This window comes from Canis aureus, chromosome 4 (assembly GCF_053574225.1).
Source record: "Canis aureus isolate CA01 chromosome 4, VMU_Caureus_v.1.0, whole genome shotgun sequence".
Taxonomy (NCBI): domain Eukaryota; kingdom Metazoa; phylum Chordata; class Mammalia; order Carnivora; family Canidae; genus Canis; species Canis aureus.
The window spans coordinates 18,808,592-18,833,809 of NC_135614.1; the positions used below are offsets into that span (position 1 = coordinate 18,808,592).

The window sequence follows — 25,218 nt, forward strand, 5'->3', positions numbered from 1 at the left end:
ATTATGTAAACATACTTTCTCCTGAAGCATTTACTTACAAATATGATGTATACTTAGCTCCTCTCCTCATTTTTAAAGTTCATTAAAATGACAAACTGTGGATTTGTTTTAAATGTTTTTACTTTTTGTCCAATGTACTTGTATTAGAATTTGTACATATTTTTATGCTACATTCTCAAGAACATTTATTTCCAACAACACAGATAAATATATTGATGACTATCTGGATTTTTAAATTTTGTTTTCTATGAGAGAGGGACTAATCTGAAAACAAAATAGAATTAGTCATAAAAGCTTTGCCAAAAATGGAAATCAATCACATATTCTGAAATACATTGTCTTACTTTGCAGTGGCCAGCAGTAAGCACTAATCTTATTTAAATATGATGATAAAAAATGTTTTAAAAGAAGCTACTTCAAGGTAAGTCATGAAAAGCATAATAAAGTTACCTGGTGAATGTTCAAAATGTTAGAAACTAGAAATCTTACTGGAGTTAGTAAGAATAATATTTGACCCCATATGAGATGCACTGAAGTGTATGTAAGTATATTTTAAGTGTATTGGAATACAGTGTATTGGAAATGTAATCAACATGGAAGAGAAACAGAAGTTGGTAAGACATGTGACAAAGCAAAGAATATTAACATAGATATCAAATCTACAGTACATATAAGTAAAAACCAAAAATGAAATAATTTTTAATGCAGAAATAATTTAAACGTGGTATTTTAGTTAACAATGAAGTATTTGGGTACTTGAAGTATTCTCACATATTTTGCTATTTTAAATTTATTTAAAATATTTTTAAGTCAAGTAAGAGTAGCATTTAATTAAAAGTATGGGACAAGGCAGCAAGTTTTTTAATTAAAAATAAATAAAGGTACAGGAAAAATGATTTGAAAATGCAGGAGAAACAAAATAAGAAATAAAGCTAACATTTATTAAACGCCAGATATTCCTGTAGAAATTTTCCCATGAGTTTTTCCAATTAATTCTCACAAATAGGCTGGCTGACAGGTTAAAATATTGGCATTTCACATATAAAGCCATTGAAAGTTGGAAATTTGTACCTGAATACACACAAGCACTGAATAGTGGAGTCAGGATTCAAACTCATCTTGTACTCCACCATTCCACATTCTTCTCTGAGAAAGCTCAGTGACATCCTCATGCACAGGAATGAATGAGCTGACTTGTAGAAAGGATCTGAACCTGCATTAAGGAACAATCCAAAGCTATCCAGTTGGAGAAGCCATGAGGCAGAGATATTAGATTTTTTTGTATGTGCTTGTGGTTATTAGTTATAGTGGGAGAAAGAACTGCCATGTTAGAAGAGATTTGGTTCAGTAAGCATTTGAAAAATGCTGAAAAAGAAGGCATGATGTATAGGAAGAATCTGCAGAGACACCATGAGTACTTGTTTCCTGGCACATTTGACTCCCAAATAAAGGCTCTCACTGATATGATAAAATATGAAGAGCAAGTAAGACTTATAGCCTGAGGAACAGGTAGGAGATGTAACAGCCAATTTTCACAACCTCTCACAATTAAAATTTGAAAAAAGCACATTTTGAAGATGTTTGTGTGCTCGCTTGTTTTAATCGAAAATAACAAGTACAGAAATAAGTTGAACTCTGAGATGCTTACCCTAAAGACTTTTTCTAACACAAAATAGCCTGCAGACTTTTTTCTAACACAAAAGTTGAAAATACTTATAAAAAATAGACCTGAACCTCAAATTTATTACAGGATGAGAGTTATAAGTTTAATAGAAAAAAAAAGTTTCAGTGATAAGTAGTAAATATTAGAAGACAGATTATAAAACAGTTAAGGCTTTTCAAAGGTGGCTTACAAATGTCCTACCTCTGGGTCTAGGTGTAGGTACTGCAGTTAATAGGGCTATTGTCACAAATTCATCTGCTGGGTAATTGGCAACTAACTTAATGGAAGATGATTTCCCATCTACCTACCTATCTCATGGATGGGTAAAGAATTATTTGAAGAATATTGTTTAAAATTAGGATGTTTGTGAAATCTCTTTTTTTGAGGAATTTGGAGTTTTCCAGTAACACTAAAGTTTTCTATCTTTTAAGAACAAGCATTCTACTCCTAGTTATATATACTTTAGAAAAACTCATGCACATATGCATGAGGAAAAATATTCCTGATAGTGAAACACAGAAAATTTAAATGACCATCAGTTAGAGAGTAGAAGTATTTATATGATGTAATATCTTATGGCAGATAAAATGAGTAAGCTAGACCATTTCTATCAAGAGTTGAATGTGAGGCACTTGGGTGGTTCAGTCATTTAATTGTCCCACTCTTGGTTTCAGCTCAGGTTATGATCTTGGGGTCCTGGGATTGGGCTCTGTGCTCAGTGGGGAGTCTGCTTGAGATTCTGTCTCTCTGCAAAATAAATAATCTTTTTTTAATTTAAATTCAATTTACCAACATATAGTGTTGAAAACTACCTCTGAAACTAATGATGTACTATATGTTGGCAAAAAATAAACCTTATTTAAAAAAAAAAAAGAGTTGAATCAAAACAAATGTTAAATCAAAACAATTAAGTACTGATGTATTTTGACACTTAGAAAATTTAAAATGTGCAAAGTGATATTCGATATTATTTATATTTTTAAAAGTATACATTTTAATCTCTTATTTATATTTACCTTACAGATATACTTAACAGTATTTGTATTCACATATAAATGATAAACATGTTACATGTGGACACATCTCTAGGAATGGATTTATGGTCTGGATGGAATATATGTGGGATTAAAGAATAATATAAAGGGGTCTCGATTATATCTGTAAATGCTGTGTGTGTGTATGTGTGTTGCACAGATTGGGCTTTTTGGGAAGCAAACTTTGATTCAGTGTTTAGGATGCAGAATGTTGATTAAGGAGTGTCCTTGCAATCTACATCCATTGAAGGAAGAGAATACAAGCAGGGAAGGGCAGGGGGGAAGTTAAACTGTGTTGCAAAGTCACTGGCAGCCTCAGCTCACCCCATGAGGACCTATGTCACTAAAAATGGCCCGTCGGAGATTTCTCACATTGGAACAAAATATAGGGCCTTTTATACCTCAACCTCAATCAATTGACTGGATGTCGCTGTTCTGGAAGGGCTTGTCATGCAGAGAGCAAATCATGTCAAGCTAACATCGTCTATGAACCAGCAGCTGGATCAATAAATTCTTGACTGAAGGGGATCAAGGTAGAATTAAATAAACCAGGTCAAAAGACAAATGCATAGTGAAACTGGGAATAAATATTTGCAAAGAATATGGCTGACAGAGGAATAATTTCCTTAGCACATAAATATTTCTTACAGCTAATGAGAAAAAATAAATCAAACAGCCCAATAGAAAAACGAGCAGGGAACATAAACTATTCACACCTATGTATAGCACATGCACAAACACAGGCAAATGACTTTTAAACAAATAAGAAGAAGGTAAGTCCTTAAGAATGAAGAAATACAATTAAAATCACAATGAATTTGAATTTTTTGTTTAATTATAAATAGATAATTCTATCACAAAGATATTAAATACTACAGTGATATATTGATGTAAACTGTTTAAATGTATGAAGAACGACTTTGCAATAGGTATCAAATTTTTTTTTAATTTTTTTATTTATTTATGATAGTCTCACAGAGAGAGAGAGAGAGAGGCAGAGACACAGGCAGAGGGAGAAGCAGGCTCCATGCACCGGGAGCCCGATGTGGGATTCGATCCCGGGTCTCCAGGATCGCGCCCTGGGCCAAAGGCAGGCGCCAAACCGCTGCGCCACCCAGGGATCCCGGTATCAAATTTTTTTAAAGCTTATACTTTTTGACCCAGAAACTTCTCTTTCAAAAATATATCCAAAAATATGTCCATATATATGAACAGAGACTTTTTATTTGATCAAATTTTAAAGCAAAAAATACTGGAAATGAATATCCAAATCTCTAAAAATACAGAACTTACTAAATAAATTACTCTAGACCTACACAACAGAACAATATACAATCGTCTAAAAATGTCATGTCTCCTTTTAAGTTATAGAATAGTTAAAAGCTAACTTTTTGTGTGAATAAAGAGCAGAGAACATTGCACATAATGCTACCATTTATGCTCTCTCTTTATATAAATACTTATTCAACTCACACACACTCATACAGTCACACACACTGAATACTCATGATAGAATCTCACTGGGGAATACAGTAGAGGTAGGTATCACTGTTAGGGAAAGAAATTAAGAAACTCAAGGTCAGGAAGAGAAGACTTACTTTTCAAATTTGTTATCAGTTATTTTTCCCTATGAATTCATTTCTCATCAAAAACCTCAGGTTTTCAGTGACCAACAAATAAAAACAAAACAAAAACTGTGAAAGAAGGGGAAAAAAAATCCAAAATTCACATAATTTCTTTCTTACAATAGTAAGATTTTTTTTCTGTTGTTTTTCCCTCCTTGCAATGGATATATTATAAAAATATATAAGAATATATTTATAAAGATAAGTTAACATATTTTTCAAATATAGCCAGTTTTACAGTTTTAGATATTAGAAACATCAAATTTTTCCCTAAGTTCTATGTTTCCTTAAATTTTATTTCAAAGCATATTTTCTGTATCGCCTTAGGTAGTTAGATTATTTCTTAATGCAAATTAATAGAACACTTAGAAAATACGGATGTCAAAAAAGAAGGAGAAATGCAAACTTTTCATAATATACACCAATAAGTAATGACTAAAGCATTCATATTTTTGCTGGCAAGATCTTATGAGGCATGTATGTATGGATCATACTCATTTTTAACTTTCTTTTTTGCACATAATCCACCGTGAATATTACCACATTTTCATATTTTGTGCTCATAATATAATCAATACTTGTGTTTCTATTTTAATAAAACATTTTTGTTTATTTTTTACTTCAGAAAAATCAAATATTTTGTGTTTCATACAAAGATGTTCCTATTTAAAATGATGTTAATCATTTTACATGCTTTCAAACAAGGCATCTCTGCCATTTAATGACAACTCTCTGCAAAGGGAAGCATAAGGTAACAATACATGATTGTAATCACTTGAGAAATGGCCTAGAAAATTCAGCTCAATATTAGCAATTGCAAAAATCATGGTACAAAATGTTTGAAGGTAAACAACCCTTATAAGGAATCTATAATGAAAATTACTGTGTAACAAACCTTAGTAATCTTTGAAAATATACCAGCAAAAGCACTTCAGAACATTTTGAACTCATATTCAGTATAATGATTTTGTCTCTGAAAATGAGCAATGCATACAGAAGAGTTTAGGGACTTGGTTTGCATTACAGGGGATATGCTGATCCTCTGCCATGAAAAGCTTTTGGGCATGTATTCTAGACATTAAATTATGGTAATTGAAATGGGAAAATGTCTGTAGCCTTTCTCAATGTGTTTGGGTTAGTTGCACATGAACATCTGCTTTCCCTTTATAACCCGAGACTGGAGAATAGCATCAATTTGCAGGCATTAACAACTTCTGCTCACAAAACAGCACACAACTCTCTGTTGGAACACCACACCATTCAGGGTGCTCAGAGAACAACCTCTGAACGCTTACACCAACATCAAGCCAAATAATGCTTTTGTCACAAAGAGAGAGGGATCCGTGTTCAGCCATTTTGTTTGGATTTTTCCTTCTTTGTCTTTCCCTCTCTTCCCATCCTTGAGTAGATGCAAAAAATTCATATATTTGCCATTTTAAATCACAAATGGCAAGTTATTAGTTTATGACAAATTGATACAGCTCAAAGTTACCCCAACCTTTTCACCCTATTGCCTATAGAAATGCATGGAATCTTTTTACATTCTCTCTTTGTATACATTATGATATATTATTTCTGTAACTGGCTTTTTCCCACTCATATGTATTATGGTATGTGTGACAAATGTGAAAATAAATATTGCTTCAAGAGAAACATACTATTCCATTTCAAAGCATAAAATAATATGTTACTAGTCCTTTATAGAACGCATTTGGGTAATGTCAACAAAATTACGTTTTTCAAATGCCTTTTTATCCATGTACAAAGAGTATCTATATGATAAATTTAAATAAATGGAAATGTTGAGTTAAAGGTATATGGGTATTTAATTTCTATTGATGTGGCAAATTTTATTCCAATGAATTGTCATTATTTTCAGCTATGGGTAAAACCCATAGGGTTGTGAGGTCTCTACTTCAAACATTTTCAACAAAAGTATGTATTAACACACATTTTGTTAGGTTTGCTAAAGTAGTAAAAGAAAAATGAAATTTCACTTTTCAAAATTTATATGTCTTATAAATTAGATCAGGCATCGCATATGGTTATTAGAAAATTATAATTTTATTAGCCTCTTTTTTCATGTTCTTTGCTCATTTCTAATTTGTATTGATATATTTAGAGACAGAAAAACATCATATTACTGAATTTTGTTTTGGTCATTTGTCTTTAAATTTCTTTAATGATATATGATGTCATATATGTTTTATAGCGCATAATCTCATTTGTTTATATTTTCTTTCTGAAATTTCAAGGATTGTCAAACTTAAAATGGTCTTCCATGCTGTGTGAATACATATATATATATATAATATATTTATATATTTATAAATTATCTGTGGCTAGTTCATTTACTCATATAATGTTAATAATGATGGAAATAACTACAAATTTCAGAAAATGTTAATGGTAAAATTTTATTTGTTTTCCTGACTAGGAGACTAGTTGTTGATATGCATTTTTAATAAGGCAGGTTTCCTTCTCATGGTTAATTTTCTTTCTGTTATATGACAAGTGTGTATATAACTTGTTATTTATTTCTGCATGCTTTATTCTGTTTCATTGATTTATATTTTTTGACTTCTTGTTTTGTTTTGTTTTGATATAGTTCTTGATAAAGCATTACCTTATCTGGCAGGGCAACTCTCTTCTATTACAAATTGTTTTGCTTTTAAAATAGAGAGGTGAGTTGTTCTTACTATAAATGAAAGGCATAAAAATCGATATCAGTGCCTATAAAGCTTCTTTTTTACTTTGTGCTTTTTCATTTTATTATTTCTCCTTTATTCCTCATTTCCATTCTCTTAACTATTCACTGAATATCCTTATAGTTCCTTCCAACCATTTATTTTTAATTGTTTCCAATCTTTAAAATATATTCAGTGTATGGGACACCTGGGTGGCTCAGCGGCTGAGTGTGTGCCTTTGGCTCAGGGCGTGATCCTGGGGTCCCAGAATCGAGTCCCAGATCGGGCTCCCTGCATGGAGCCTGCTTCTCTCTGCCTCTCTCTCTGTGTATCTGTCATGAATAAATAAATAAATAAATAAATAAATAAATAAATAAATAAATAAATCGATCTTAAAAATTATATTTAGTGTGACTATTCAAGTTCTTGGTTTGCATATATTGTTTCTTGTTACAAATCTCATCAATTTCTGATATTTTATTCAAAATTATACATTTGAGTTGTATCCATGTTGCTTTAGCAAATCTGTGTTATTATTTCTGACCTCTTCTGAAGAATCCATTTTGTGTATATACTACATTTTATATCTCTTTTTTTAAAGTTTATTTATTTATTTGAGAGAGAGAGTGGATGGAGGGATAAAGGGAGAGGAATAAGCAGACTCCATGCTGCATGTGGTGCCCCATGCAAGACTTGATTCTATGACCTGAGATCATAACCTGAACTTAAACCAGGAGTTGGATGCTTAACTGATTGAGCCACTCAGGTTCCTCTACATTTTATTTCTGATGCTTCTGATAATTTATGTAAAAGCGTTTCTTAAACCTTGATGTTGAAAATAGTTGAATAAAATCCATTAACATGCCTCTTTATGAAAATGTGTTAAGATTTTTTTCTAGTGTACCAGAGAAATTGCCAAGTCAAAGGTTGTATGAACACAACAACTGTGCACTCCAAGATCCTTGCTGGCCTGGTTTGAAAAATCTCATCATCACTAGATAAGATTGGTTCTTATTGCCAGGATTTATATTTGATTTTTTCTGTATTTTGGAACAATGCCTAAGATGCTTTGTACCATTTTTTCAAACATTGTGTCTCTGTTTCTTCATTTTTAAAGCAATATACTGATAGAACTTATTACATAAGATATTCCAAATGTTTCAAGACAAACTAATTCCAATTATACACAAAATATTTGTAGAGTTGAAAGACAGGGAATGCTCTGTACCTTATATTAGGAAGTCCGAATAAATAAGACAGGGACATTAAAAGAAAGGAAAATTAAAGACCAATCCTCCCATAAAGACATATGAAAATGTAAAGGGAAAAAATTATCAAAGGATATGTTTTTTCTCATTCTTCTTAAAGTTCATAGGGCCCTAAGTTGCCTCTGACCCCAAATTTGGTATCTGGGGCTCCCTTGCTGCCGGGTCTAAGGAGGTGGGAAGTGGCATATGGAGGCAGGATCATCCCAGTGTGTTCAGGTTTTCAGCATCTAACACTTCTGTGCTTGGCCTACACTTAGAGGGGTACCTACCTTTTCACACTGCTTTCTCTGGAAATATTTTGTGCTGTGGTCCCTTCAATAACCATATCTCATAACCTGGTATCTTTCAAAGAGTACTTGTAATTATTCTTCTACTTTAGGTTTTCACCTAGAGATTTGAGATGGAAAGGTCCAACTGCAGTGGGTGGTCTGAATTTTGATACAATTCTCCTAAGCTACCATTTTTCCCTAGAAACCTTTGAAGTGAAAATACATGATGAATACAGTATATATACATCTTCACACAACAGTGTCCTAAAACAACAGGGTTGTTGAGTATTCAAATTAGTAAAATCTTATACCTTCTTTTGTGAAAGCAAACTTAAGTTTACAGACAATAAGTTGTGTGACTGTCTGCATAACACATATCGATGATTTCCCTGAATTGGTATTAGCTTTAGTCCTACATTTATTAATACCAATGACTTCTTTAAGGAGTCCCTCTACTCACCAAGTAACTGGCAAAATATCCTGCTAATTTGAAATAGAAATGCGATTTCCATGATGAATTAACATAGAAATTCAGTTTCTAAAATGAGGATTCTAGGCTCAGTTAAAAATATTTTTCCTGAGTCCCATAAATCAACAATATTTTTGGAAGGAAATGGCTTCCTGAGGGCACTAAACTATGCAGTTTTGCTTTATCAGTTTATCAACTACGTTCTTTTCCATTTATCATTTTATACATGTATTACTTATGAATCCAACAGGTTTTTTTTTCTTTAATATGTTTTGACTCATACGATAAGTGACATTATAAAGTCCTTATTAGTAGGGGGATATTTATCCAGAGAGAAAGATTTTCGTAGAGGCTTAGATATGGCTTAAATTAAAGAATATTAACAACATGTCTCCTTTATTAAAGAGAGCTCAGAAATCACATGTCAAAGGAAAACGGGCAAAGACAATCACAATAGAAATAAGACTAGTATTCTTAGCAGAGTCTGAAAGTAATTTTGAATTTGAATTGAATTGAATTTTGAAAGTAAATGGCAAAAGGAAACCTATGTGAAATGAATTTTCTCAATTTATGAGTACATGAAAGAATTGATGAAAATATCTCATCATTCTACATAACTAAATATAATTCACTTTTACTTTCATGACAGAATTTATGGTTACTTTCTAAACAATTGTTCATCTAATATGTGACAGCATTTTCCCCCTTACAAAATTAAAATGAATATGTATTTTAGCTTCACTTAATTGTACATTTGGGAAAAAAAGACTTTTTAATGTTTCCCTTTTTTGTTTTGTTTTGCTTTTAAATCACAGAGTGTTAGCAATAAAGTAAAAACTGTATAAGATTTCATTTATAGCTAGCTTAGCCCAAAAATCATGAAAAGATTCACAATTATTTTTCTGATAATGGCGATTTTGCAGATACGTTATGATCCAATATTTTAAGTTCCTATTTTTCAAATGTACTGTTTCTTTAAATATACCAACAAAATTATCAATACATTTTGTGTATTATTAATAGGATAAAAATTGACAATATTTTGGTCTTATAATGCATATGTTATTCATCCTATGTCATTTCATTTACCTTTAAGCAAAAAAGAATATGACCTTAATTTTTAAGGTAACAGCTGATTTGCTTCAACAAGGAGTATGCCGACTTAACAAAGTCATCCTTTAGGTATATTTTTATAAATTCCTAATTTTTTTTTAGAAAATCTCCAAAAGCTTTTTTGTTGTTGTTGTTTCCAACTCTGAACATCTAATTAGCAGATTTTGCTAGAGGAGGGAATGCAGTTTACTCCAAATAATTAACATGGAAAATCCTGGAACTCTAGATATTACCAACTCTTAACTGATACTGAAAATCTGTCAATAGGTTCAAATATAATAGATTTATAGTTCAACTTGCATTACTCTACTGATAATTTTGAATCTAACACAATTCGTAAGGAATATTTACTGAACACATACATACATATTAAGATATGTGACAACATTTAAGCTTTCATATAGGTTTTATATTTTATACAAAATTTCAGTTTCTTATAAAACTTCAGGAGGTTTAATTTGGACACAAATACAATTAATACTATCATGAAGTTAGTATAAGAAAAAAATTAACAGGAAGATGTTTACTTTTTCAATGTTGGTAAATGTGTGTAAAATTAAACACTGAGAATGTTGTGATTATGAATTATGACAGTCCTTACTTTATCTCCTTTTCAGAGAAAAGATGTCCCTTCTTGGATTGGCACTTATCTGTCCACTTGTGTTTATACTCATGTATGATATTGTACTGGCATCTATAGAACTCTACTTCTGCAGATTATCCACCTCTTGTCTGCAATTTAACCTACATTCAGGGGCTTCTGCCATAAGACAATAAATATGATAAAATGCAGAAGTCTTCCATACTATTATTATCATTATATTGCTGTCTCTAACATGGTTCTTCCAAAGCTATGTCCTTTGTGCTACCCTTTGCTTTCCAAATTCCTGGAAAATACTTTCTGTTTATTTATTTTTTAATCTCTTTTTTAGAATCTACCCCTGAAATCTTATTTTACTTGACTGTAGTTACTAAATTTAATGAATCCTTCGATTTTAATATTGTTCTATCCCATAAGGCATATCTAATTGGAAACCAATTCTTATTCGACTTCTATCAAACCATTTCATCGTAGTCTCTGCTGATGTCTGTAGTGTATCAACTTGGCTAGGGTAAACTATATTGTTTGGAGTTTCCTTTGCTGTATATCCCAACCAAGATGGGTCACAAAAAGACATTTTAGTGGTTAGAAGGTAAAAATGAAACACAATATATATATATATATATATATATATATATAATATTTTTTAAAAAAGGATTTTATTTATTTATTTGAGAGAGATAAGGAACACAAATGGAGGGAAGGGGAGGGGCAGACAAAAAGGGAGAAGCCAGCTTCCTGGTAAGCAGGGAGCCAAACACAGGGCTCAATCCTAGGACCTTGGGATCATTACCCGAGCTGAAGGCAGACACTTAACTGAGTGAGCCACCCAGGCATGCATATATATATATGTAATACTTTTAATGCTTACAATGTTGATGCAGGGGTTGCTGAATGTGTTATAACTCATGCATGTTGTCACTTACCTACTAGCTTGCTTCATTGGCTTGGAGCATCAATTACTCTACCTTCTCTCAGGTCTTTCTCCAACTCTTGGGCCAGGGGCTTATTTAAATTTATGAGGAAGAGCATCATTTTCTCCTTAGGACAGCTACATCATGAAGTTGGAAGCAGTAAGACACTTAAATAGGTTCTAGCCTGTCTTTGTGGGTTCCAGCCCCTTTTCATATTTCTAGTTGATCCTTATTCTCCCCACACTTCCTATCCATCTTCTCTTTCTCACTGCCGGCCCTGTAACTTTCAAGCTCTAGGATCTGATGTGAAGATAGCAGTCTTAACACAGACTCTGTAACCAACTCCTGCAATTGTGCAAGGACAGATCCTTCTAATAAATTATGTAAGTATATTTCTACCTCATTTACCTGTTTATCTGTCCATCTACTCATCCTTCTATTCGTCTTTCTTAGTAGATCTGCTACAATAATCAAACCCAGATTGTTAGAGTACCATAATCTTTCTTTTTGAAAATTTTTATTTTTTCTGAGTTAGATTATTACAATCTCCTAATTGATCTTTCTGTCTCCAATCTTTCACTTTTTCCAAGCATTCTCCACTTCTCTACAAGTTAATTTCATATTGTAAAAATCTCTTAGAGGTGTCTGGATGACTCAGTTGGTTGAGCAATCAACTCTTGATTTAGATTCAGGTCGTGATCTCAGGGTGGTGGGATGGAGCCCATGTCAGGCTCCACGCACAGTGCAGAGTCTGCTTGAGATTCCGTCTCTCCTCTCCCTTTCCCTCAGCCCCTCCTCTGTTTAAAATAAATAAATAAATATTTTTAAATATAAATGTCTTAATATTACTTCCCAAAGTAAAACCCTTTAGTGGCCTCAAGTCACTTTCATAGCAGACTACAGACATGGAGATATCCCCAAAGTCTTTTGAGATCTGGTCTTTTGTCTTTTGATTTCTTTATCTCTTCACTCTTATTTTTTACTTCAACCTCACCCCCTTCACTTGAAAGCAACATATATACATTTCAGATCCATCCATGCTTAAATATTTTTAATTCTCTAGACCTTGATTGTTCTTAGTCATATTCCTCCCTCATTTCTATATTCCTTTTTTTTTTAATTTTTTAATTTTATTTATGATAGTCACACAGAGAGAGAGAGAGAGAGAGGCAGAGACATAGGCAGAGGGAGAAGCAGGCTCCATGCACCGGGAGCCCGACGTGGGATTCGATCCCGGGTCTCCAGGATCGCGCCCTGGGCCAAAGGCAGGCGCTAAACCACTGCACCACCCAGGGATCCCTCATTTCTATATTCCTAATGAATATGCACTCATCCTCATGACTTAGCTCAAGCGACATCCTTACAAAAAGTTTACTGATCGCCCTTTCAGATCACCAACTCTTTTCTAGTTACTTAACTGTGGATGGAGATTATCTATGGAAGTCCTCCCAATGATAAAAAGATAATTTGCTAATGTCGATGACCCTTTACCTTTCTGGTGGTGGCTCTTTAATACATTAATAGAATTGGAGAGAGTATGTTGGGGAATTAATTTATAATAACCTTGCATGGCACCCCTTAGTTTCTTGACACAATTATGTAAAATATGTTGAGCTCCATGCTGGGTGTCTTTATGTCTAACAAACATACTTTGCTAACTTGTGGTCAACCTTTCACTTCCTATGGTCTGTGGTTCTAACTCAATAATTTTAGTAAATATAGAGTGTCCTATCCATTTAAAAATATGTATGTATGTATGTATGTATTTAAACCATGAACAGGAGAAGGGCAGAGAGAGAGAGAAATCTCAAGTAAACTCCACACTGAGCCTGGAGCCCCAGGCAGGGCTCAATCACAGGACCACGAGATCATGACCTGTGCCAAAATCAAGAGTCCGATGCTTAACCGACTGAGCCACCCAGCTTCTGTCCTATCCACTTTTTAGTTTCTTATTTCCTATATGTCAAATATACAGCAAACACTCTTCACCAACACATTTCAATGTCTGCTTTGTTTTGCTCATTTCCATTGTTGTCCTTTTCTCTGGACATGCGGCTAGTCACATTTCACTCTCTATGCTCAGCATAGCTCTACTAAATTTGATTATGTGCAAACATACAAAAACAACCAAAAATAATTTATGCCCGTGTTCCACAATTACTCACAGCTGGGATCTAATCATCTCAGGTATGCACATAAAGTTTTGGGATTCATATCACATGCCATGACTGATGCTTAAGGTGAGTATGTTTCTCTCAGAGGTGTCAACTAAGAGAAAAGCAGTGAAGGTTAAAAAAAAAAGGCTTTATTCACTAAGATCCTTTAGAATTGTGGCCCTAAATAATAACTACTTTTCTCCTTTATACCATGTACCGTTTCAATCTAGAAAACTGTGCCTAATGAGACAGTGGAGTCTCATGAGAAAGCACAGGGTCTGAGCCAGACTGTCTGCTCATGATTCCTGGCTCTGCTACTTACTCACCTGTTGTGTGACTTGGGCAAGTATTTCTCTTTCCCATAGTTCAAAATTCTCTGTCTAGAAAATGGCTATAATAATACCACCTACTTCATAGGGTTATAGTGAATAATTCAAAGGGTTTGATGCCAAGCTTAGAATATTCAAGAGAATGCTCTCTCCCTCTGTCTGTCTCTCAGAGAGAGCGAGACACAGAAACACACACACACACACACACACACACACACACAGAATACTGTGGAGAATGAAAAGACTGTGACCTGCAAATCCCATGATCTGTTATTTGGAAAAAATGGAGTTCTATAAATAGTTTCCAGTCTTTCCTTTCTTCCTTCCTCTCTCTCTCCTCTTTCATTCTGAATTAGATATCACTCTGACTTTAATATTCATAAGTGTAAAAAGTATAGCTCCTTACTGGAGACCCTTACACAGAACCCCAGGGAATGGAGTAAATCAGTTCTCTATTTTTCCCACTGGGCTCCCTGCAACAAATCCATAGTGGAGAGATTCAAGAGAACTGCTTCCTTGGTGCCCCTTTGTTTTCCTTTTTTTCTCTTGGTTCCTCATCTTTTGGCATCACCACTCACCCCAAAGGGTCCTTCTTTCTCTTAGCCTCTGAGCTTCTACAGCATTTTTTCTATAGGGTTTCACCTTGAGAATATGCGTGGACATGGGAGAGTTGAGCGCTTCACCACCACTGAATAGGTGTAAAGAAGGTGGAAAAGATCCCCTCCTTCCTTGACAAAGAAATTAATCTACAGCAGACGCAAGCATTTCTAATGTTGAGATTTAGTACAGTATTATAACTCCAGTTATTTTGAAAAAAAAAATAAAAGAAAAGGTTCTGTATGTTCTCTCTCTCTTTTCAAAGTCTTTTATTACTACTTTATTTTTATAGGCCCAGATTATGATAGCAGGAGTATAAAACTTGCTTAAGGGTTAGAGAATAATCATCCTACTCTGTCGTTTTGTTTATTTGTTTGTTTCTGTTTTTGTTTTTTGTTTTTGTTTTTGTTTTTTCATTTCTCTGCTTTGTTTTGGTTTTGCCTCTCTGGCAAAGGCAAAGAGCTGAAAAAATGTTTCTATTGCTTCTAGGCAGGATCATTGCTCATGGTGAACATGATAGTGAAGGTTCAAGGGAGGGAAACCCAGAGGACCCCCTTCAATGTCTAGTGCTTAGTAGGGAGTATTCCACAAGGTAGGTATTAAATAAAGAATCCTTGGATAACTGAATAGAGTTGGCATTAATGGGACATTGGTGATAGTGGCAGCAAATTTATACCATACTGCTGAAAGCAGCAACCCAGGCAGCAATGATGACTACTTTCTGGTCCACTTGGACCTACTGAAGCATCTGACAGGGATGACTGTGATCATGATCTGACCAAAATCACCTTAACTCTTCTCTCAGTTGACTGAACTTCAGGCAGATTTCCTCCTGACTCCAGGTCCCTAACCTCACTTTTCTTAGAACATTTACTTTAGAAAATGTGTAATTATAAACCTTTTCTCTGTCTCTTTGAAATGTGCATAAATATTCTTCCAGGTTCTTGGAATATTTACAACCCAGGACTGTGTTTCTCAAGAACCTGGGTGCCATCTCTTGAAATGGAATCATCAAGGAAGAGTGCATCTTATGTTTTACTTTCTGTGGGAGGTAAAGGGGCCTGTCTTTTCCCAAGTTGTAAAACTGCCCCTTGCTAAGAGGTTAAGAGAAACTGGACTTTTCCATTAGGTAAGGCCAATTAGAAAATGCAGATGCCGCAGGATCCCACTGCTCCCATCTCCACCCCAGCCTAGCTTTTAAAAATTCCCCAGCTTTTTAAATCTGGGAGATCTGTATTTAGACTTGGTCTGTGCTCCCTCTGCTATCACTAGCAATAGTATCAGAATAAAATTTGTTTCTGATTTTTTTTTTCTTTTTCCTGAACAGGCCCAACCAGCAGAGTGTAATGTGTACAACTTGGTCACTTAAAAATTTGTCTTCAGGAGCAAAAGCAGGCAAGCAAAGCACCTGAAGCCTCTCCAGACATAAACAATGTAGAACAGAGAGTTATCCACACACATTTATAACTGGTGGATAAAAAGACATCCAAATAAGTAGGATTTATTCAGTTAAAATACCTGTGGGATAAATAGAACCAGCTCTCCTGACAGCACACATATTCATATATTTACAAAAGCATGAGGTAACTGGAGCTGGCTCCTTAGAAGATACACCTCCTGGCTGCGAGCACTTCAAACTGCAAAATTATTTGGAAGTCTTAATGGAAAATGTATTGAATAGCCTTTTATTCACACCCTTAGCTTGCTTTTAACTAAACAGGAAATCTCCACCTTTAATTCTATGTATTAAACCTTCACAACAAAGTCTAGTAGGACCTTCTAACCCACTTGCCTTGCCTTCTCTTCAATTCTTTAGGCCCTGGCTTTTCTGTCTCCTTTTCCCTGGAGACTGCATTGCAAAAATCTTATTTTTCCTGTCTTGTCATTCACCACACTCCCCCACTCACTCCTTACTCTTCGGTTATTTCTTTTTTCCAATAAAAACAGTCTCTGTAGGATTTTCTTTTGTGACTGCAATTCTAGGACAATCATAGAATTAACTAACTTGGAAAGAAAAGAGACAGAGGAGAGAAGGGAAGAGTGGGTGTAGAGACTAGAGTTATAAATTGACCTAAGCTTCAGATCGTGACAGAAGGGGGTGAGACAAGTGAGGAGACACACGCAGAGACAGTACCTGTGAGCAAAGGCATAGGCACAGACAAGGAGACTACTACTTCTGGAAGATGGCAGAAGCACAGTAGTGTCCCCTACCATCAGCTGGCCCCATGAAGTTTATAAGTATTTAAGCAAACGTATGCAAGCTATATCTTATGTACTCAATGAAAAAATAAAGCTTTCATTTTTTTTTTTTTGGACTCATCAAATCTGCCTCAAGTCTTCACAAGATGACTAAAGGGAGTGGGGATTCCATTTTCATTATTATCATGTTCAAAACTGGTAATTTAAATAGTTTCTTGTGTAATGTTCAGTCCGAAATTGGAAAAATTCAGGTACCTGATTGGCTCAGCCGGTTAAGTGGCTGCCTTCAGCTCAGGTCATGATCCCAGGGTCCTGGGATTGAGTCCTGCATCTGCTTCTTGCTTAGTGGGGAGTCTCCTTCTCCCTCTCTCCCATTCATGGGCTTGCTCTTTCTCTCAAATAAATGAACAAAATCTTTTTTAAAAATTGGAAAAATTCTTAGTCTTGCAGGAATTCAATTTCCTAATGCCTTCTTGGCTGCTCTGCAGTATGGCATCTGGGTATATGGGAGGATGAGGAGAGTGCTTTTGCTTTTAAATTGTGTGCTAAGACTGTAAGAATTCATGGTTGGCAAAGTTGGTTTCCAAAGTAGGACTGAGGTGGCAATCTTTGCCCATATAGTTTTCCTTTACCTGATAGCGTTTGCAGTTGAGGAGTGTGGTTTTATCATCCTCCAGTCTGGAATCTTGTAGATAGCTCTGAGTGCAAAACTGCTTCCTGACTAATAGCACCCACCTCTGTTTTTGCTCACTGAATAATTCAGTTTTCATTTGGACACACAGTGTCAGCTAATGAGATATCCAAATATATATGAAAAATATCGCTTAATTTGGTGTCTCGTGTTCAGGACTTTGCTGGGCACCATGAGATTAGTGAAAAGGTGTTTCTACAGGTGTAATAAACTTCAGGAGGGATAGCTGTTTCTAAATTGTGAAATAAATTTGATTTACATGTGTGCACCTGTTTGCAAAAGAGACAATGTTAAAAAGACATAACTAGAAGTTTTAGGTAGAGATATTTTTGCAGTCAGATTGCATAGCTTCCCCATTTTTGAGCTGTCTTTAGGTAAGCGAGTTAACCTCTGGTCTTCATTTTCCTCAGCTGTAAAATCAGTATAATTCTAATACCAATCTCATAAGATTAAATACATTTTGTACAGCATTTATTGTCTGTCACATTGTAAATGATTTTGGTAGATACCAAATCTTCATCATTATCATCACTGTTATTGTTGTTATCTTTGTTATTATGTCTCAACTATTAGTTGGAGGACAAAGAACTCAGAAGGATGTCCGTGGCACACTTTTCCATGTATGCAGAGAAGTCACCTTTGACTAGAATGGTGAAATAAACTGAGCTTTTGAAGACAAGTAAGCATCTGTTCAGAATTCTCAATTTAAAAGACTACTTTGCTCATATTCGGGTAAAGCATCATTAGTCTATTAATATCTGTCTTCATGAAGAGATAGAGAATTCTAGGGTAACCAGTAGTGGATTTGGAATAAGAAGTTGTAAATCTGGACCGATCCTGCTTTCTGTTAATTGAGTATTTTCTGGAACTTTCATTACCCTAAGTTAATTTTTCTCAGTAAAAATGACTGCCTTCCCTATAACACAATTTTGATAGGATCAAGTGAGATAATATTTGGTTATATATTGCAGACTATAAAGTCTTATGAGGATTGTCACTATTCATTTAACAATCATTCACAAAGTGCTCACTTTAAACATTGAGGGTTATTTTTTATGACTTTTTTCTTCCACACAATTCTAAATTGTTAATCTTGACTATTTACTTCTGATGAGAGTTGGCAGTAAAATTTAAAGAGAAAAGACCCTGAATTCTTAAAGGCCATGGATACATTTTTATTAAGCAAAAGAAGAAATTTATTGTGGGAATTTATCAGCAAGCTTCATGAAGTACAAAAAAAAAAAAACAAAAAAAAACTTTTAAATCAGTTTTTTTAATCCTCACTCTCAAAGCTGGAATACATGGAAACACAAATAGATAAAATAGGATCTTTAGAGCTTGCTCTGTCCTAAGGGGGAGAACAAATTTGTTGTGGTTTGTTTGTACTTTCCTGGCGATCTGCATATAATAAATGTTTTAATAGTGTACCAAATGATTCTAAGAGCCTGTTACAATAACAATGCTGGTAAACTATATTTTGCTTGTTTCTCTTTCATGTGTATGATACATTTGGAATCCTAGGCTGTTGCTTTTTTTTTTTTTTAAGAATGAATTTTTTTTTGCATTGTATCTATGTCTTTAACATAAAGAACATAGATTCAATGTGTACTGCATAGTCATGCTCCTGTTATAGGAAGCAGACTCTAAGACTAGGCATTTTAAGATTGTGCACACACAGTGATTATGTGGCATTTGAAATAGATAGCTCAGTGGTTTTAAAGCTCAGTAATTCTCAAGACTACATGCTTCCCATATACAATTTTGTCATCTGCAGTATCCTGGTGAGAATCTCTATATCCAAATACTGCAGTAAGAATAGAAGTTACAATAATAAACAAATGCCACATACTTTTTTTCATTTATCAGAAAATAGACACACATTATGAATATTTTTAATTTTCTGGATATCAAGAAAATATTTTTATAATGTGACATTATCAAGTAGAACATAAAGTAGCTTTAAAAATTAGTTTATGGAGTTTATTAAAAAAATAAAACCCAGCAATTCCCTCTTCCCCATTCCCTCTCCTTTAAGTCCTTGATCCTCATTCCACAGAAGTAGACACCTCAGCTAATTTAGCTCTAGTTTACTGCTAATTTAGCTCTTCTTTTGTCCATAGTCTTATATAACATACTTTCACAATTTGATGGATTTTTATTCGAGTGTCCATATCATCTACTAATTTTGGTTTCATGTTTTAAATACAATAATTGCTGTTACCCAGATTTGCATTTTAAAATACATACCTAAATTATCTTAAGGTTATGCCATATGTCACTAGATATTTCTTCTTATTATTTTCATTATTAGAGTTTATTTTTCTTATTCTGAGTTGGCTCTGTTTATTTCCTACTCCCTTTTTTGGTTGTTGTTTTTGTATTTCATGCCAGTTTTTTTCCTCAAGTATCTGGCAATCTTTGGTTGTCTAGTATATTAAAAATGAAGCACTGTAAAGCTGATTGGAAACTCTTAGTATAAGGAAAGAATTTCTCAGAAGCAGGTGGCACTTTAATTTGAAAAATGTTTCATGAAATTGTCGAATGATGTCTGATTTTCAAAATCTATAGACTTTTTTCCCCTTGGACTAAGAAATTCCTCTGAGAGAATTCTCCAACCTCGTGCTTGAGAGAGAGAATCTTGCCAACATCCTGAGAACAAAATCAGAAAGGGGCTGTGAGTTTCAAGTGTTGGAATATAGGCCTTCAATTAATTCCTCTGTTTCAGTATTGCTTCCATGCCCTAGTAGAACCTCATTTCCCTGAACTCTGTTTCTTGGGCTCAGTAGCTTCAAAGCTGCCGTTTTTGTTTGTTTGTTTGTTTGTTTTGTTTTGCTGGAATGGGTTATTTCTTTGCTGTGTAGATTGATGGGAAGGGACCTGTTAGGCTAAGTGCTTTCAGTTCCATTGGCACTTTCAGAGCTATTTGGTATTTGTTATTATTGAAACTTGTTGGGGTTCTGCAGGTAAGCCATCTTGTGACTGGAATTTGCTCCACTAATCAGCTTGGGTTTCAGGTTTCTTGATTCTGCTAAGTCACTGAACACCGTTTTATCTGCTTTTCAGTTTCAATAATGCTGCTGCTTTTGCTTTTCCTTTTCTCTTTATTGAGGTGTATTTCCTTTGAAAACCTTCTGCATCATTTAGAATTTGGAAGGCAAGAGAGGTAAATGTTTTTAATGTATCATGTTTCAACAGAAGTTCACAAAGTCCTGAGATCTAAGCATGATCCTTCAGGAACACTATGAAAGATAGAATTTTTTTTTAAATTTTTATTTATTTATGATAGTCACAGAGAGAGAGAGAGGCAGAGACACAGGCAGAGGGAGAAGCAGGCTCCATGCACCGGGAACCCGATGTGGGATTCGATCCCGGGTCTCCGGGATCGTGCCCTGGGCCAAAGGCAGGCGCCAAACCGCTGCGCCACCCAGGGATCCCAGAATTTTTTTTTTTTAATGTGAAAGTTACAAAGCAGAAGTTTTGATAGTTGTTTCCATTTAACACAATCAAATCACCATTAATCTATCTTATTTTGGTCTCTGAGTCTTAATATTTTGAAAAAGAACTTTAGCCATTTCACCAGTAGCCAATGAATCATGATTTTTTATTGTCTTCATTTAGAAAGTATTCTGGCCTTTCTATTCACACACCAAAATCTTTTATATAACCCAAAGTATGACACTAATTAACAAGTTATTTTTATGAACTCAGAGTATTCTTTGTTTGCCTACTTTGATGTTTTAAGGGGTTGCCATTGTTCCTCAAACTGATTCACCTGTGCTGTTTTCTCCTTTCTTAGACTGTGAAACTAGTAATCTATTATTGAACCATAAAATAAAGACTGCAGATACTTGTCTATTAATTTTAAAAACTGCTGGTTAATCCAAAAAACAGTCTCAAATAAAAATTTCTATAGAGGATTTTTCTACTCCCAGACTAGATGACAGTTACTAAAGTCAAAGAAAGAGGTGGAAAAGAGAGAAAGAGGAAGGAATGATCAAATTAGAGACAAAAGTTTGAGACCAGCAAGCTAAGAACCTCTGTGGAGTCCAACTGGCTGCTGCCTGGTCAGAACAGCCCATGGAGTACAGCTGCTAGAAAGCCACCAACTTACAGACACTGATCTGTGGGGCTTGACAACCTCACTTCAGTGGCTTATGACACTCATGAGATTCTTGGAATTGAGAGCAGGACATGGACCAAAGCACTGTAAATGGATCATTCTAGTAAAGACTATTAAGAATTAAATTCATCCTCCTTTCTGGGGATAAAGGGGAAAAATGTTGTCTATTTACTTACAGTGAAAGATCCCCAAAGTATAGTTCATGAACTTCTACATCAGAATCATCTAGTATTGCTAGATTGTTAAAATATATACCCCTTGGTCCTATCTCAGCAGCAGCCCTAGTGGTAGGGCCAAGGGATTTACATTCTAAAGAAATACCCTAGATTATTTTATGTTTACTAAAGTTTTAAAACCTCTGCTATGATTATTTCTATTTTGAACTCTTTTCAGGAGGAAGAGTATTACTAACATTAATTATATTACTTAATGCAGAAATTTAAATGTTTCTCTTTGCTGCTTGGTAGTATTTGTCCTACATTTGCATTAAGGGCTTCATTATCTCATCTAAATTTTAATCCCCTATAATAGGTGACCTTTAACAATAAATCTATTATCTACTCACCCATTCACCCATCCATATGTCCATATATTCTTCCATCCATTCATCTATCCATCTCTCTCAATAATTTGTTCATTCATGAATTTTGTAGACATTTACTGAAAAAAAATTATGTAGTGCCCCACTGGCTGCTCTGAAAAGCCATCTTTGCATTGTTCCTGTGTCCGGCTCCCCGTTCGCCGCAACCACCTCCGCCGCGCGCCTCCTCCGCCTCCGCGGACTCCGGCAGCTCCCTCGCCAGAGTCCTCGAACTCTTGCTCTCTTTTTAATCCGCTGCATCGGATCACCGGCGTGCCCCATCATGTCAGACGCGGCCGTGGACACCAGCTCCGAGATCACCACCAAGGACTTAAAGGAGAAGAAGGAAGTTGTGGAGGAGGCAGAGAATGGAAGAGACGCGCCTGCTAATGGGAACGCTAATGAGGAAAATGGGGAGCAGGAGGCTGACAATGAGGTAGATGAAGAAGAGGAGGAAGGCGGGGAGGAAGAAGAGGAGGAGGAGGAAGGTGATGGAGAGGAAGAGGATGGAGATGAAGATGAGGAGGCCGAGGCAGCTACGGGCAAACGGGCAGCTGAAGACGATGAGGATGACGACGTCGACACCAAGAAGCAGAAGACTGATGAGGATGACTAGACAGCAAAAAAAAAAGGAAAAGTTAAACTTAACAAAAAAAAGGCCACCGTGACCTATTCACCCTCCACTTCCCGTCTCAGAATCTAAACGTGGTCACCTTCGAGTAGAGAGTCCCGCCCGCCTGCCCAACGCGGGCAGCGCCACCCGCAGATGACACACGCTCTCCGCCACCCAACCAAAACCACAACGTGAATTTGCAACAGGGGAGGAAAAAAGAACCAAAACTTCCAAGGCCCTGCTTTTTTTCTTAAAAGTACTTTAAAAAGGAAAATTTGTTTGTATTTTTTATTTACATTTTATATTTTTGTACATATTGTTAGGGGTCAGCCATTTTTAATGATCTCGGATGACCAAACCAGCCTTCGGAGCGTTCTCTGTCCTACTTCTGACTTTACTTGTGGTGTGACCATGTTCATTATAATCTCAAAGGAGAAAAAAAACCTTGTAAAAAAAGCAAAAACAACAACAAAAAAACAATCTTATTCCGAGCATTCCAGTAACTTTTTTTGTGTATGTACTTAGCTGTACTATAAGTAGTTGGTTTGTATGAGATGGTTAAAAAGGCCAAAGATAAAAGGTTTCTTTTTTTCCTTTTTTGTCTATGAAGTTGCTGTTTATTTTTTTTGGCCTGTTTGATGTATGTGTGAAACAATGTTGTCCAACAATAAACCGGAATTTTATTTTGCTGAGTTGTTCTAAAAAAAAAAAAAAAAAAAAAAAAAAAAAAAAAAAAAAAAAAAATTATGTAGTAAACATTTTAGTAGCTGGTGACCACAAAAAGATTAATATGAGAAAGTCTAATATAAAAGATAGGACCAGAGTTTAAATAATACATACCTGGGTATGAATCCTAGATAAGTTGTTTACAAACTATATTAATTCAGACAAATTAGTTTAATTTCTATATGTTTATATCCTCAACTTCAATAGAAAAATAATTTCTACTTTGCAGAGTAACTGTGAACAGTAAGTCATATAGTGAATATAAAGTATGCCATATAATGTAAAACAATAATGATAAATCTTGTTAGTTGTTGTATTATTATTATAACCCCTATAAGAATTATCCTTGTACACCTTGTATAATCCCCCTCTGCAGAACTACCCTGTGGCTGATTTAAGCCCAACACTTCCTGAAGGCCTTTCTTTCCCTGACAGGGATTTGTTCCAGTTGCAAAGTGTAGAGCTTGAGAGTCACTTCAAGAAACAACACACTATTATATTTTTACTTCAGTGACAAAGTGGACATTCAGGAATTAGTTTACAGAGTCCAAACAGTAAAATAAGAAGGGTGAGATAATGTGTGAAGCTAAAGGCACTGGAAAATAAGGGTATTGGTGAATGACAGGATTCAGAATAATGAAGATGAAAGAATTTATCTGAGCCTAAATTCAGTACTGGTCATATTTTGTGTGTGGTGCCATCAACGCGGTAGAGAAAGGAGTAGCCATGATGTGCAGCCCAGGTGGCTCAGCGGTTTAGCGCTGCCTTCAGCCCAGGGCATGATCCTGGAGACCCGGGATCGAGTCCCATGTCAGGCTCCCAGCATGAAGCCTGCTTCTCCCTCTGCCTGTGTCTCTGCCTCTCTCTGTGTGTCTCTTATGAATAAATAAATAAAATCTTAAAAAAAAGAAAAGAACACATTCTTAGTCAAGGGAAAAGAAAACCTAGGAAGGTTAGGTTTTCTATTCCTAGAAAACCTAGGAATAGCTAATGCACATGTGAAAATATGATGCTAGAAGAATATATGAAGTACGATGAAATTACAGCAGAAAAAAAGTTGAATATAAAGATTGCAAGATAAAATAAATAAAGATTATGGATAAAATACCTATTGTAGAAATGTTAGCAAACTCAGGCACATGCTCCTAATATTTTTAAGGTTCATACAAGAGTACAAACTGAGATCTGCACACCACTTATCTAAATATTTAAAAGTTATAGATCAAGCTAAAAAGTTTTATACTAAACATCTTCTGATCTCTACTGCCAAAAACATGGAGGTTTTTTTTTTTTTTTTTAACAATATTGAAAGTCAGGTGTAAATTCAAATTATTTCATCTCCAGTAATTTTTCCATGAGAACTTGGTGGTACAGTAATAAAAGTCTCTGAGCCCCCAGCTCCAGAAACCCTTTTTCTTTTTCTGCTCCAGGCTTTATCTACATAGCAAAAACCTATAAACATCCCAGTCTGCACTGTTCAATGTCCATCCATCATCCTCATCACCAAAAAGCCACTCATTGACCATCCTCCTTGCCTCAGCTTGTACACACTGTTGGGTCACGA

At 35.0% G+C, this 25,218-nt stretch overlaps 1 protein-coding gene across 1 annotated transcript; it reads left to right on the plus strand.

Annotated features, from left to right (window-relative positions):
* Positions 1-22,418: 22,418 nt before the first annotated feature.
* Positions 22,419-23,611, plus strand: LOC144312255 (prothymosin alpha). The gene has a single exon (XM_077894685.1). It carries the CDS (start codon positions 22,599-22,601, stop codon positions 22,929-22,931), a length of 333 nt encoding a protein of 110 aa, XP_077750811.1. The 5' UTR covers positions 22,419-22,598; the 3' UTR covers positions 22,932-23,611.
* Positions 23,612-25,218: the final 1,607 nt, after the last annotated feature.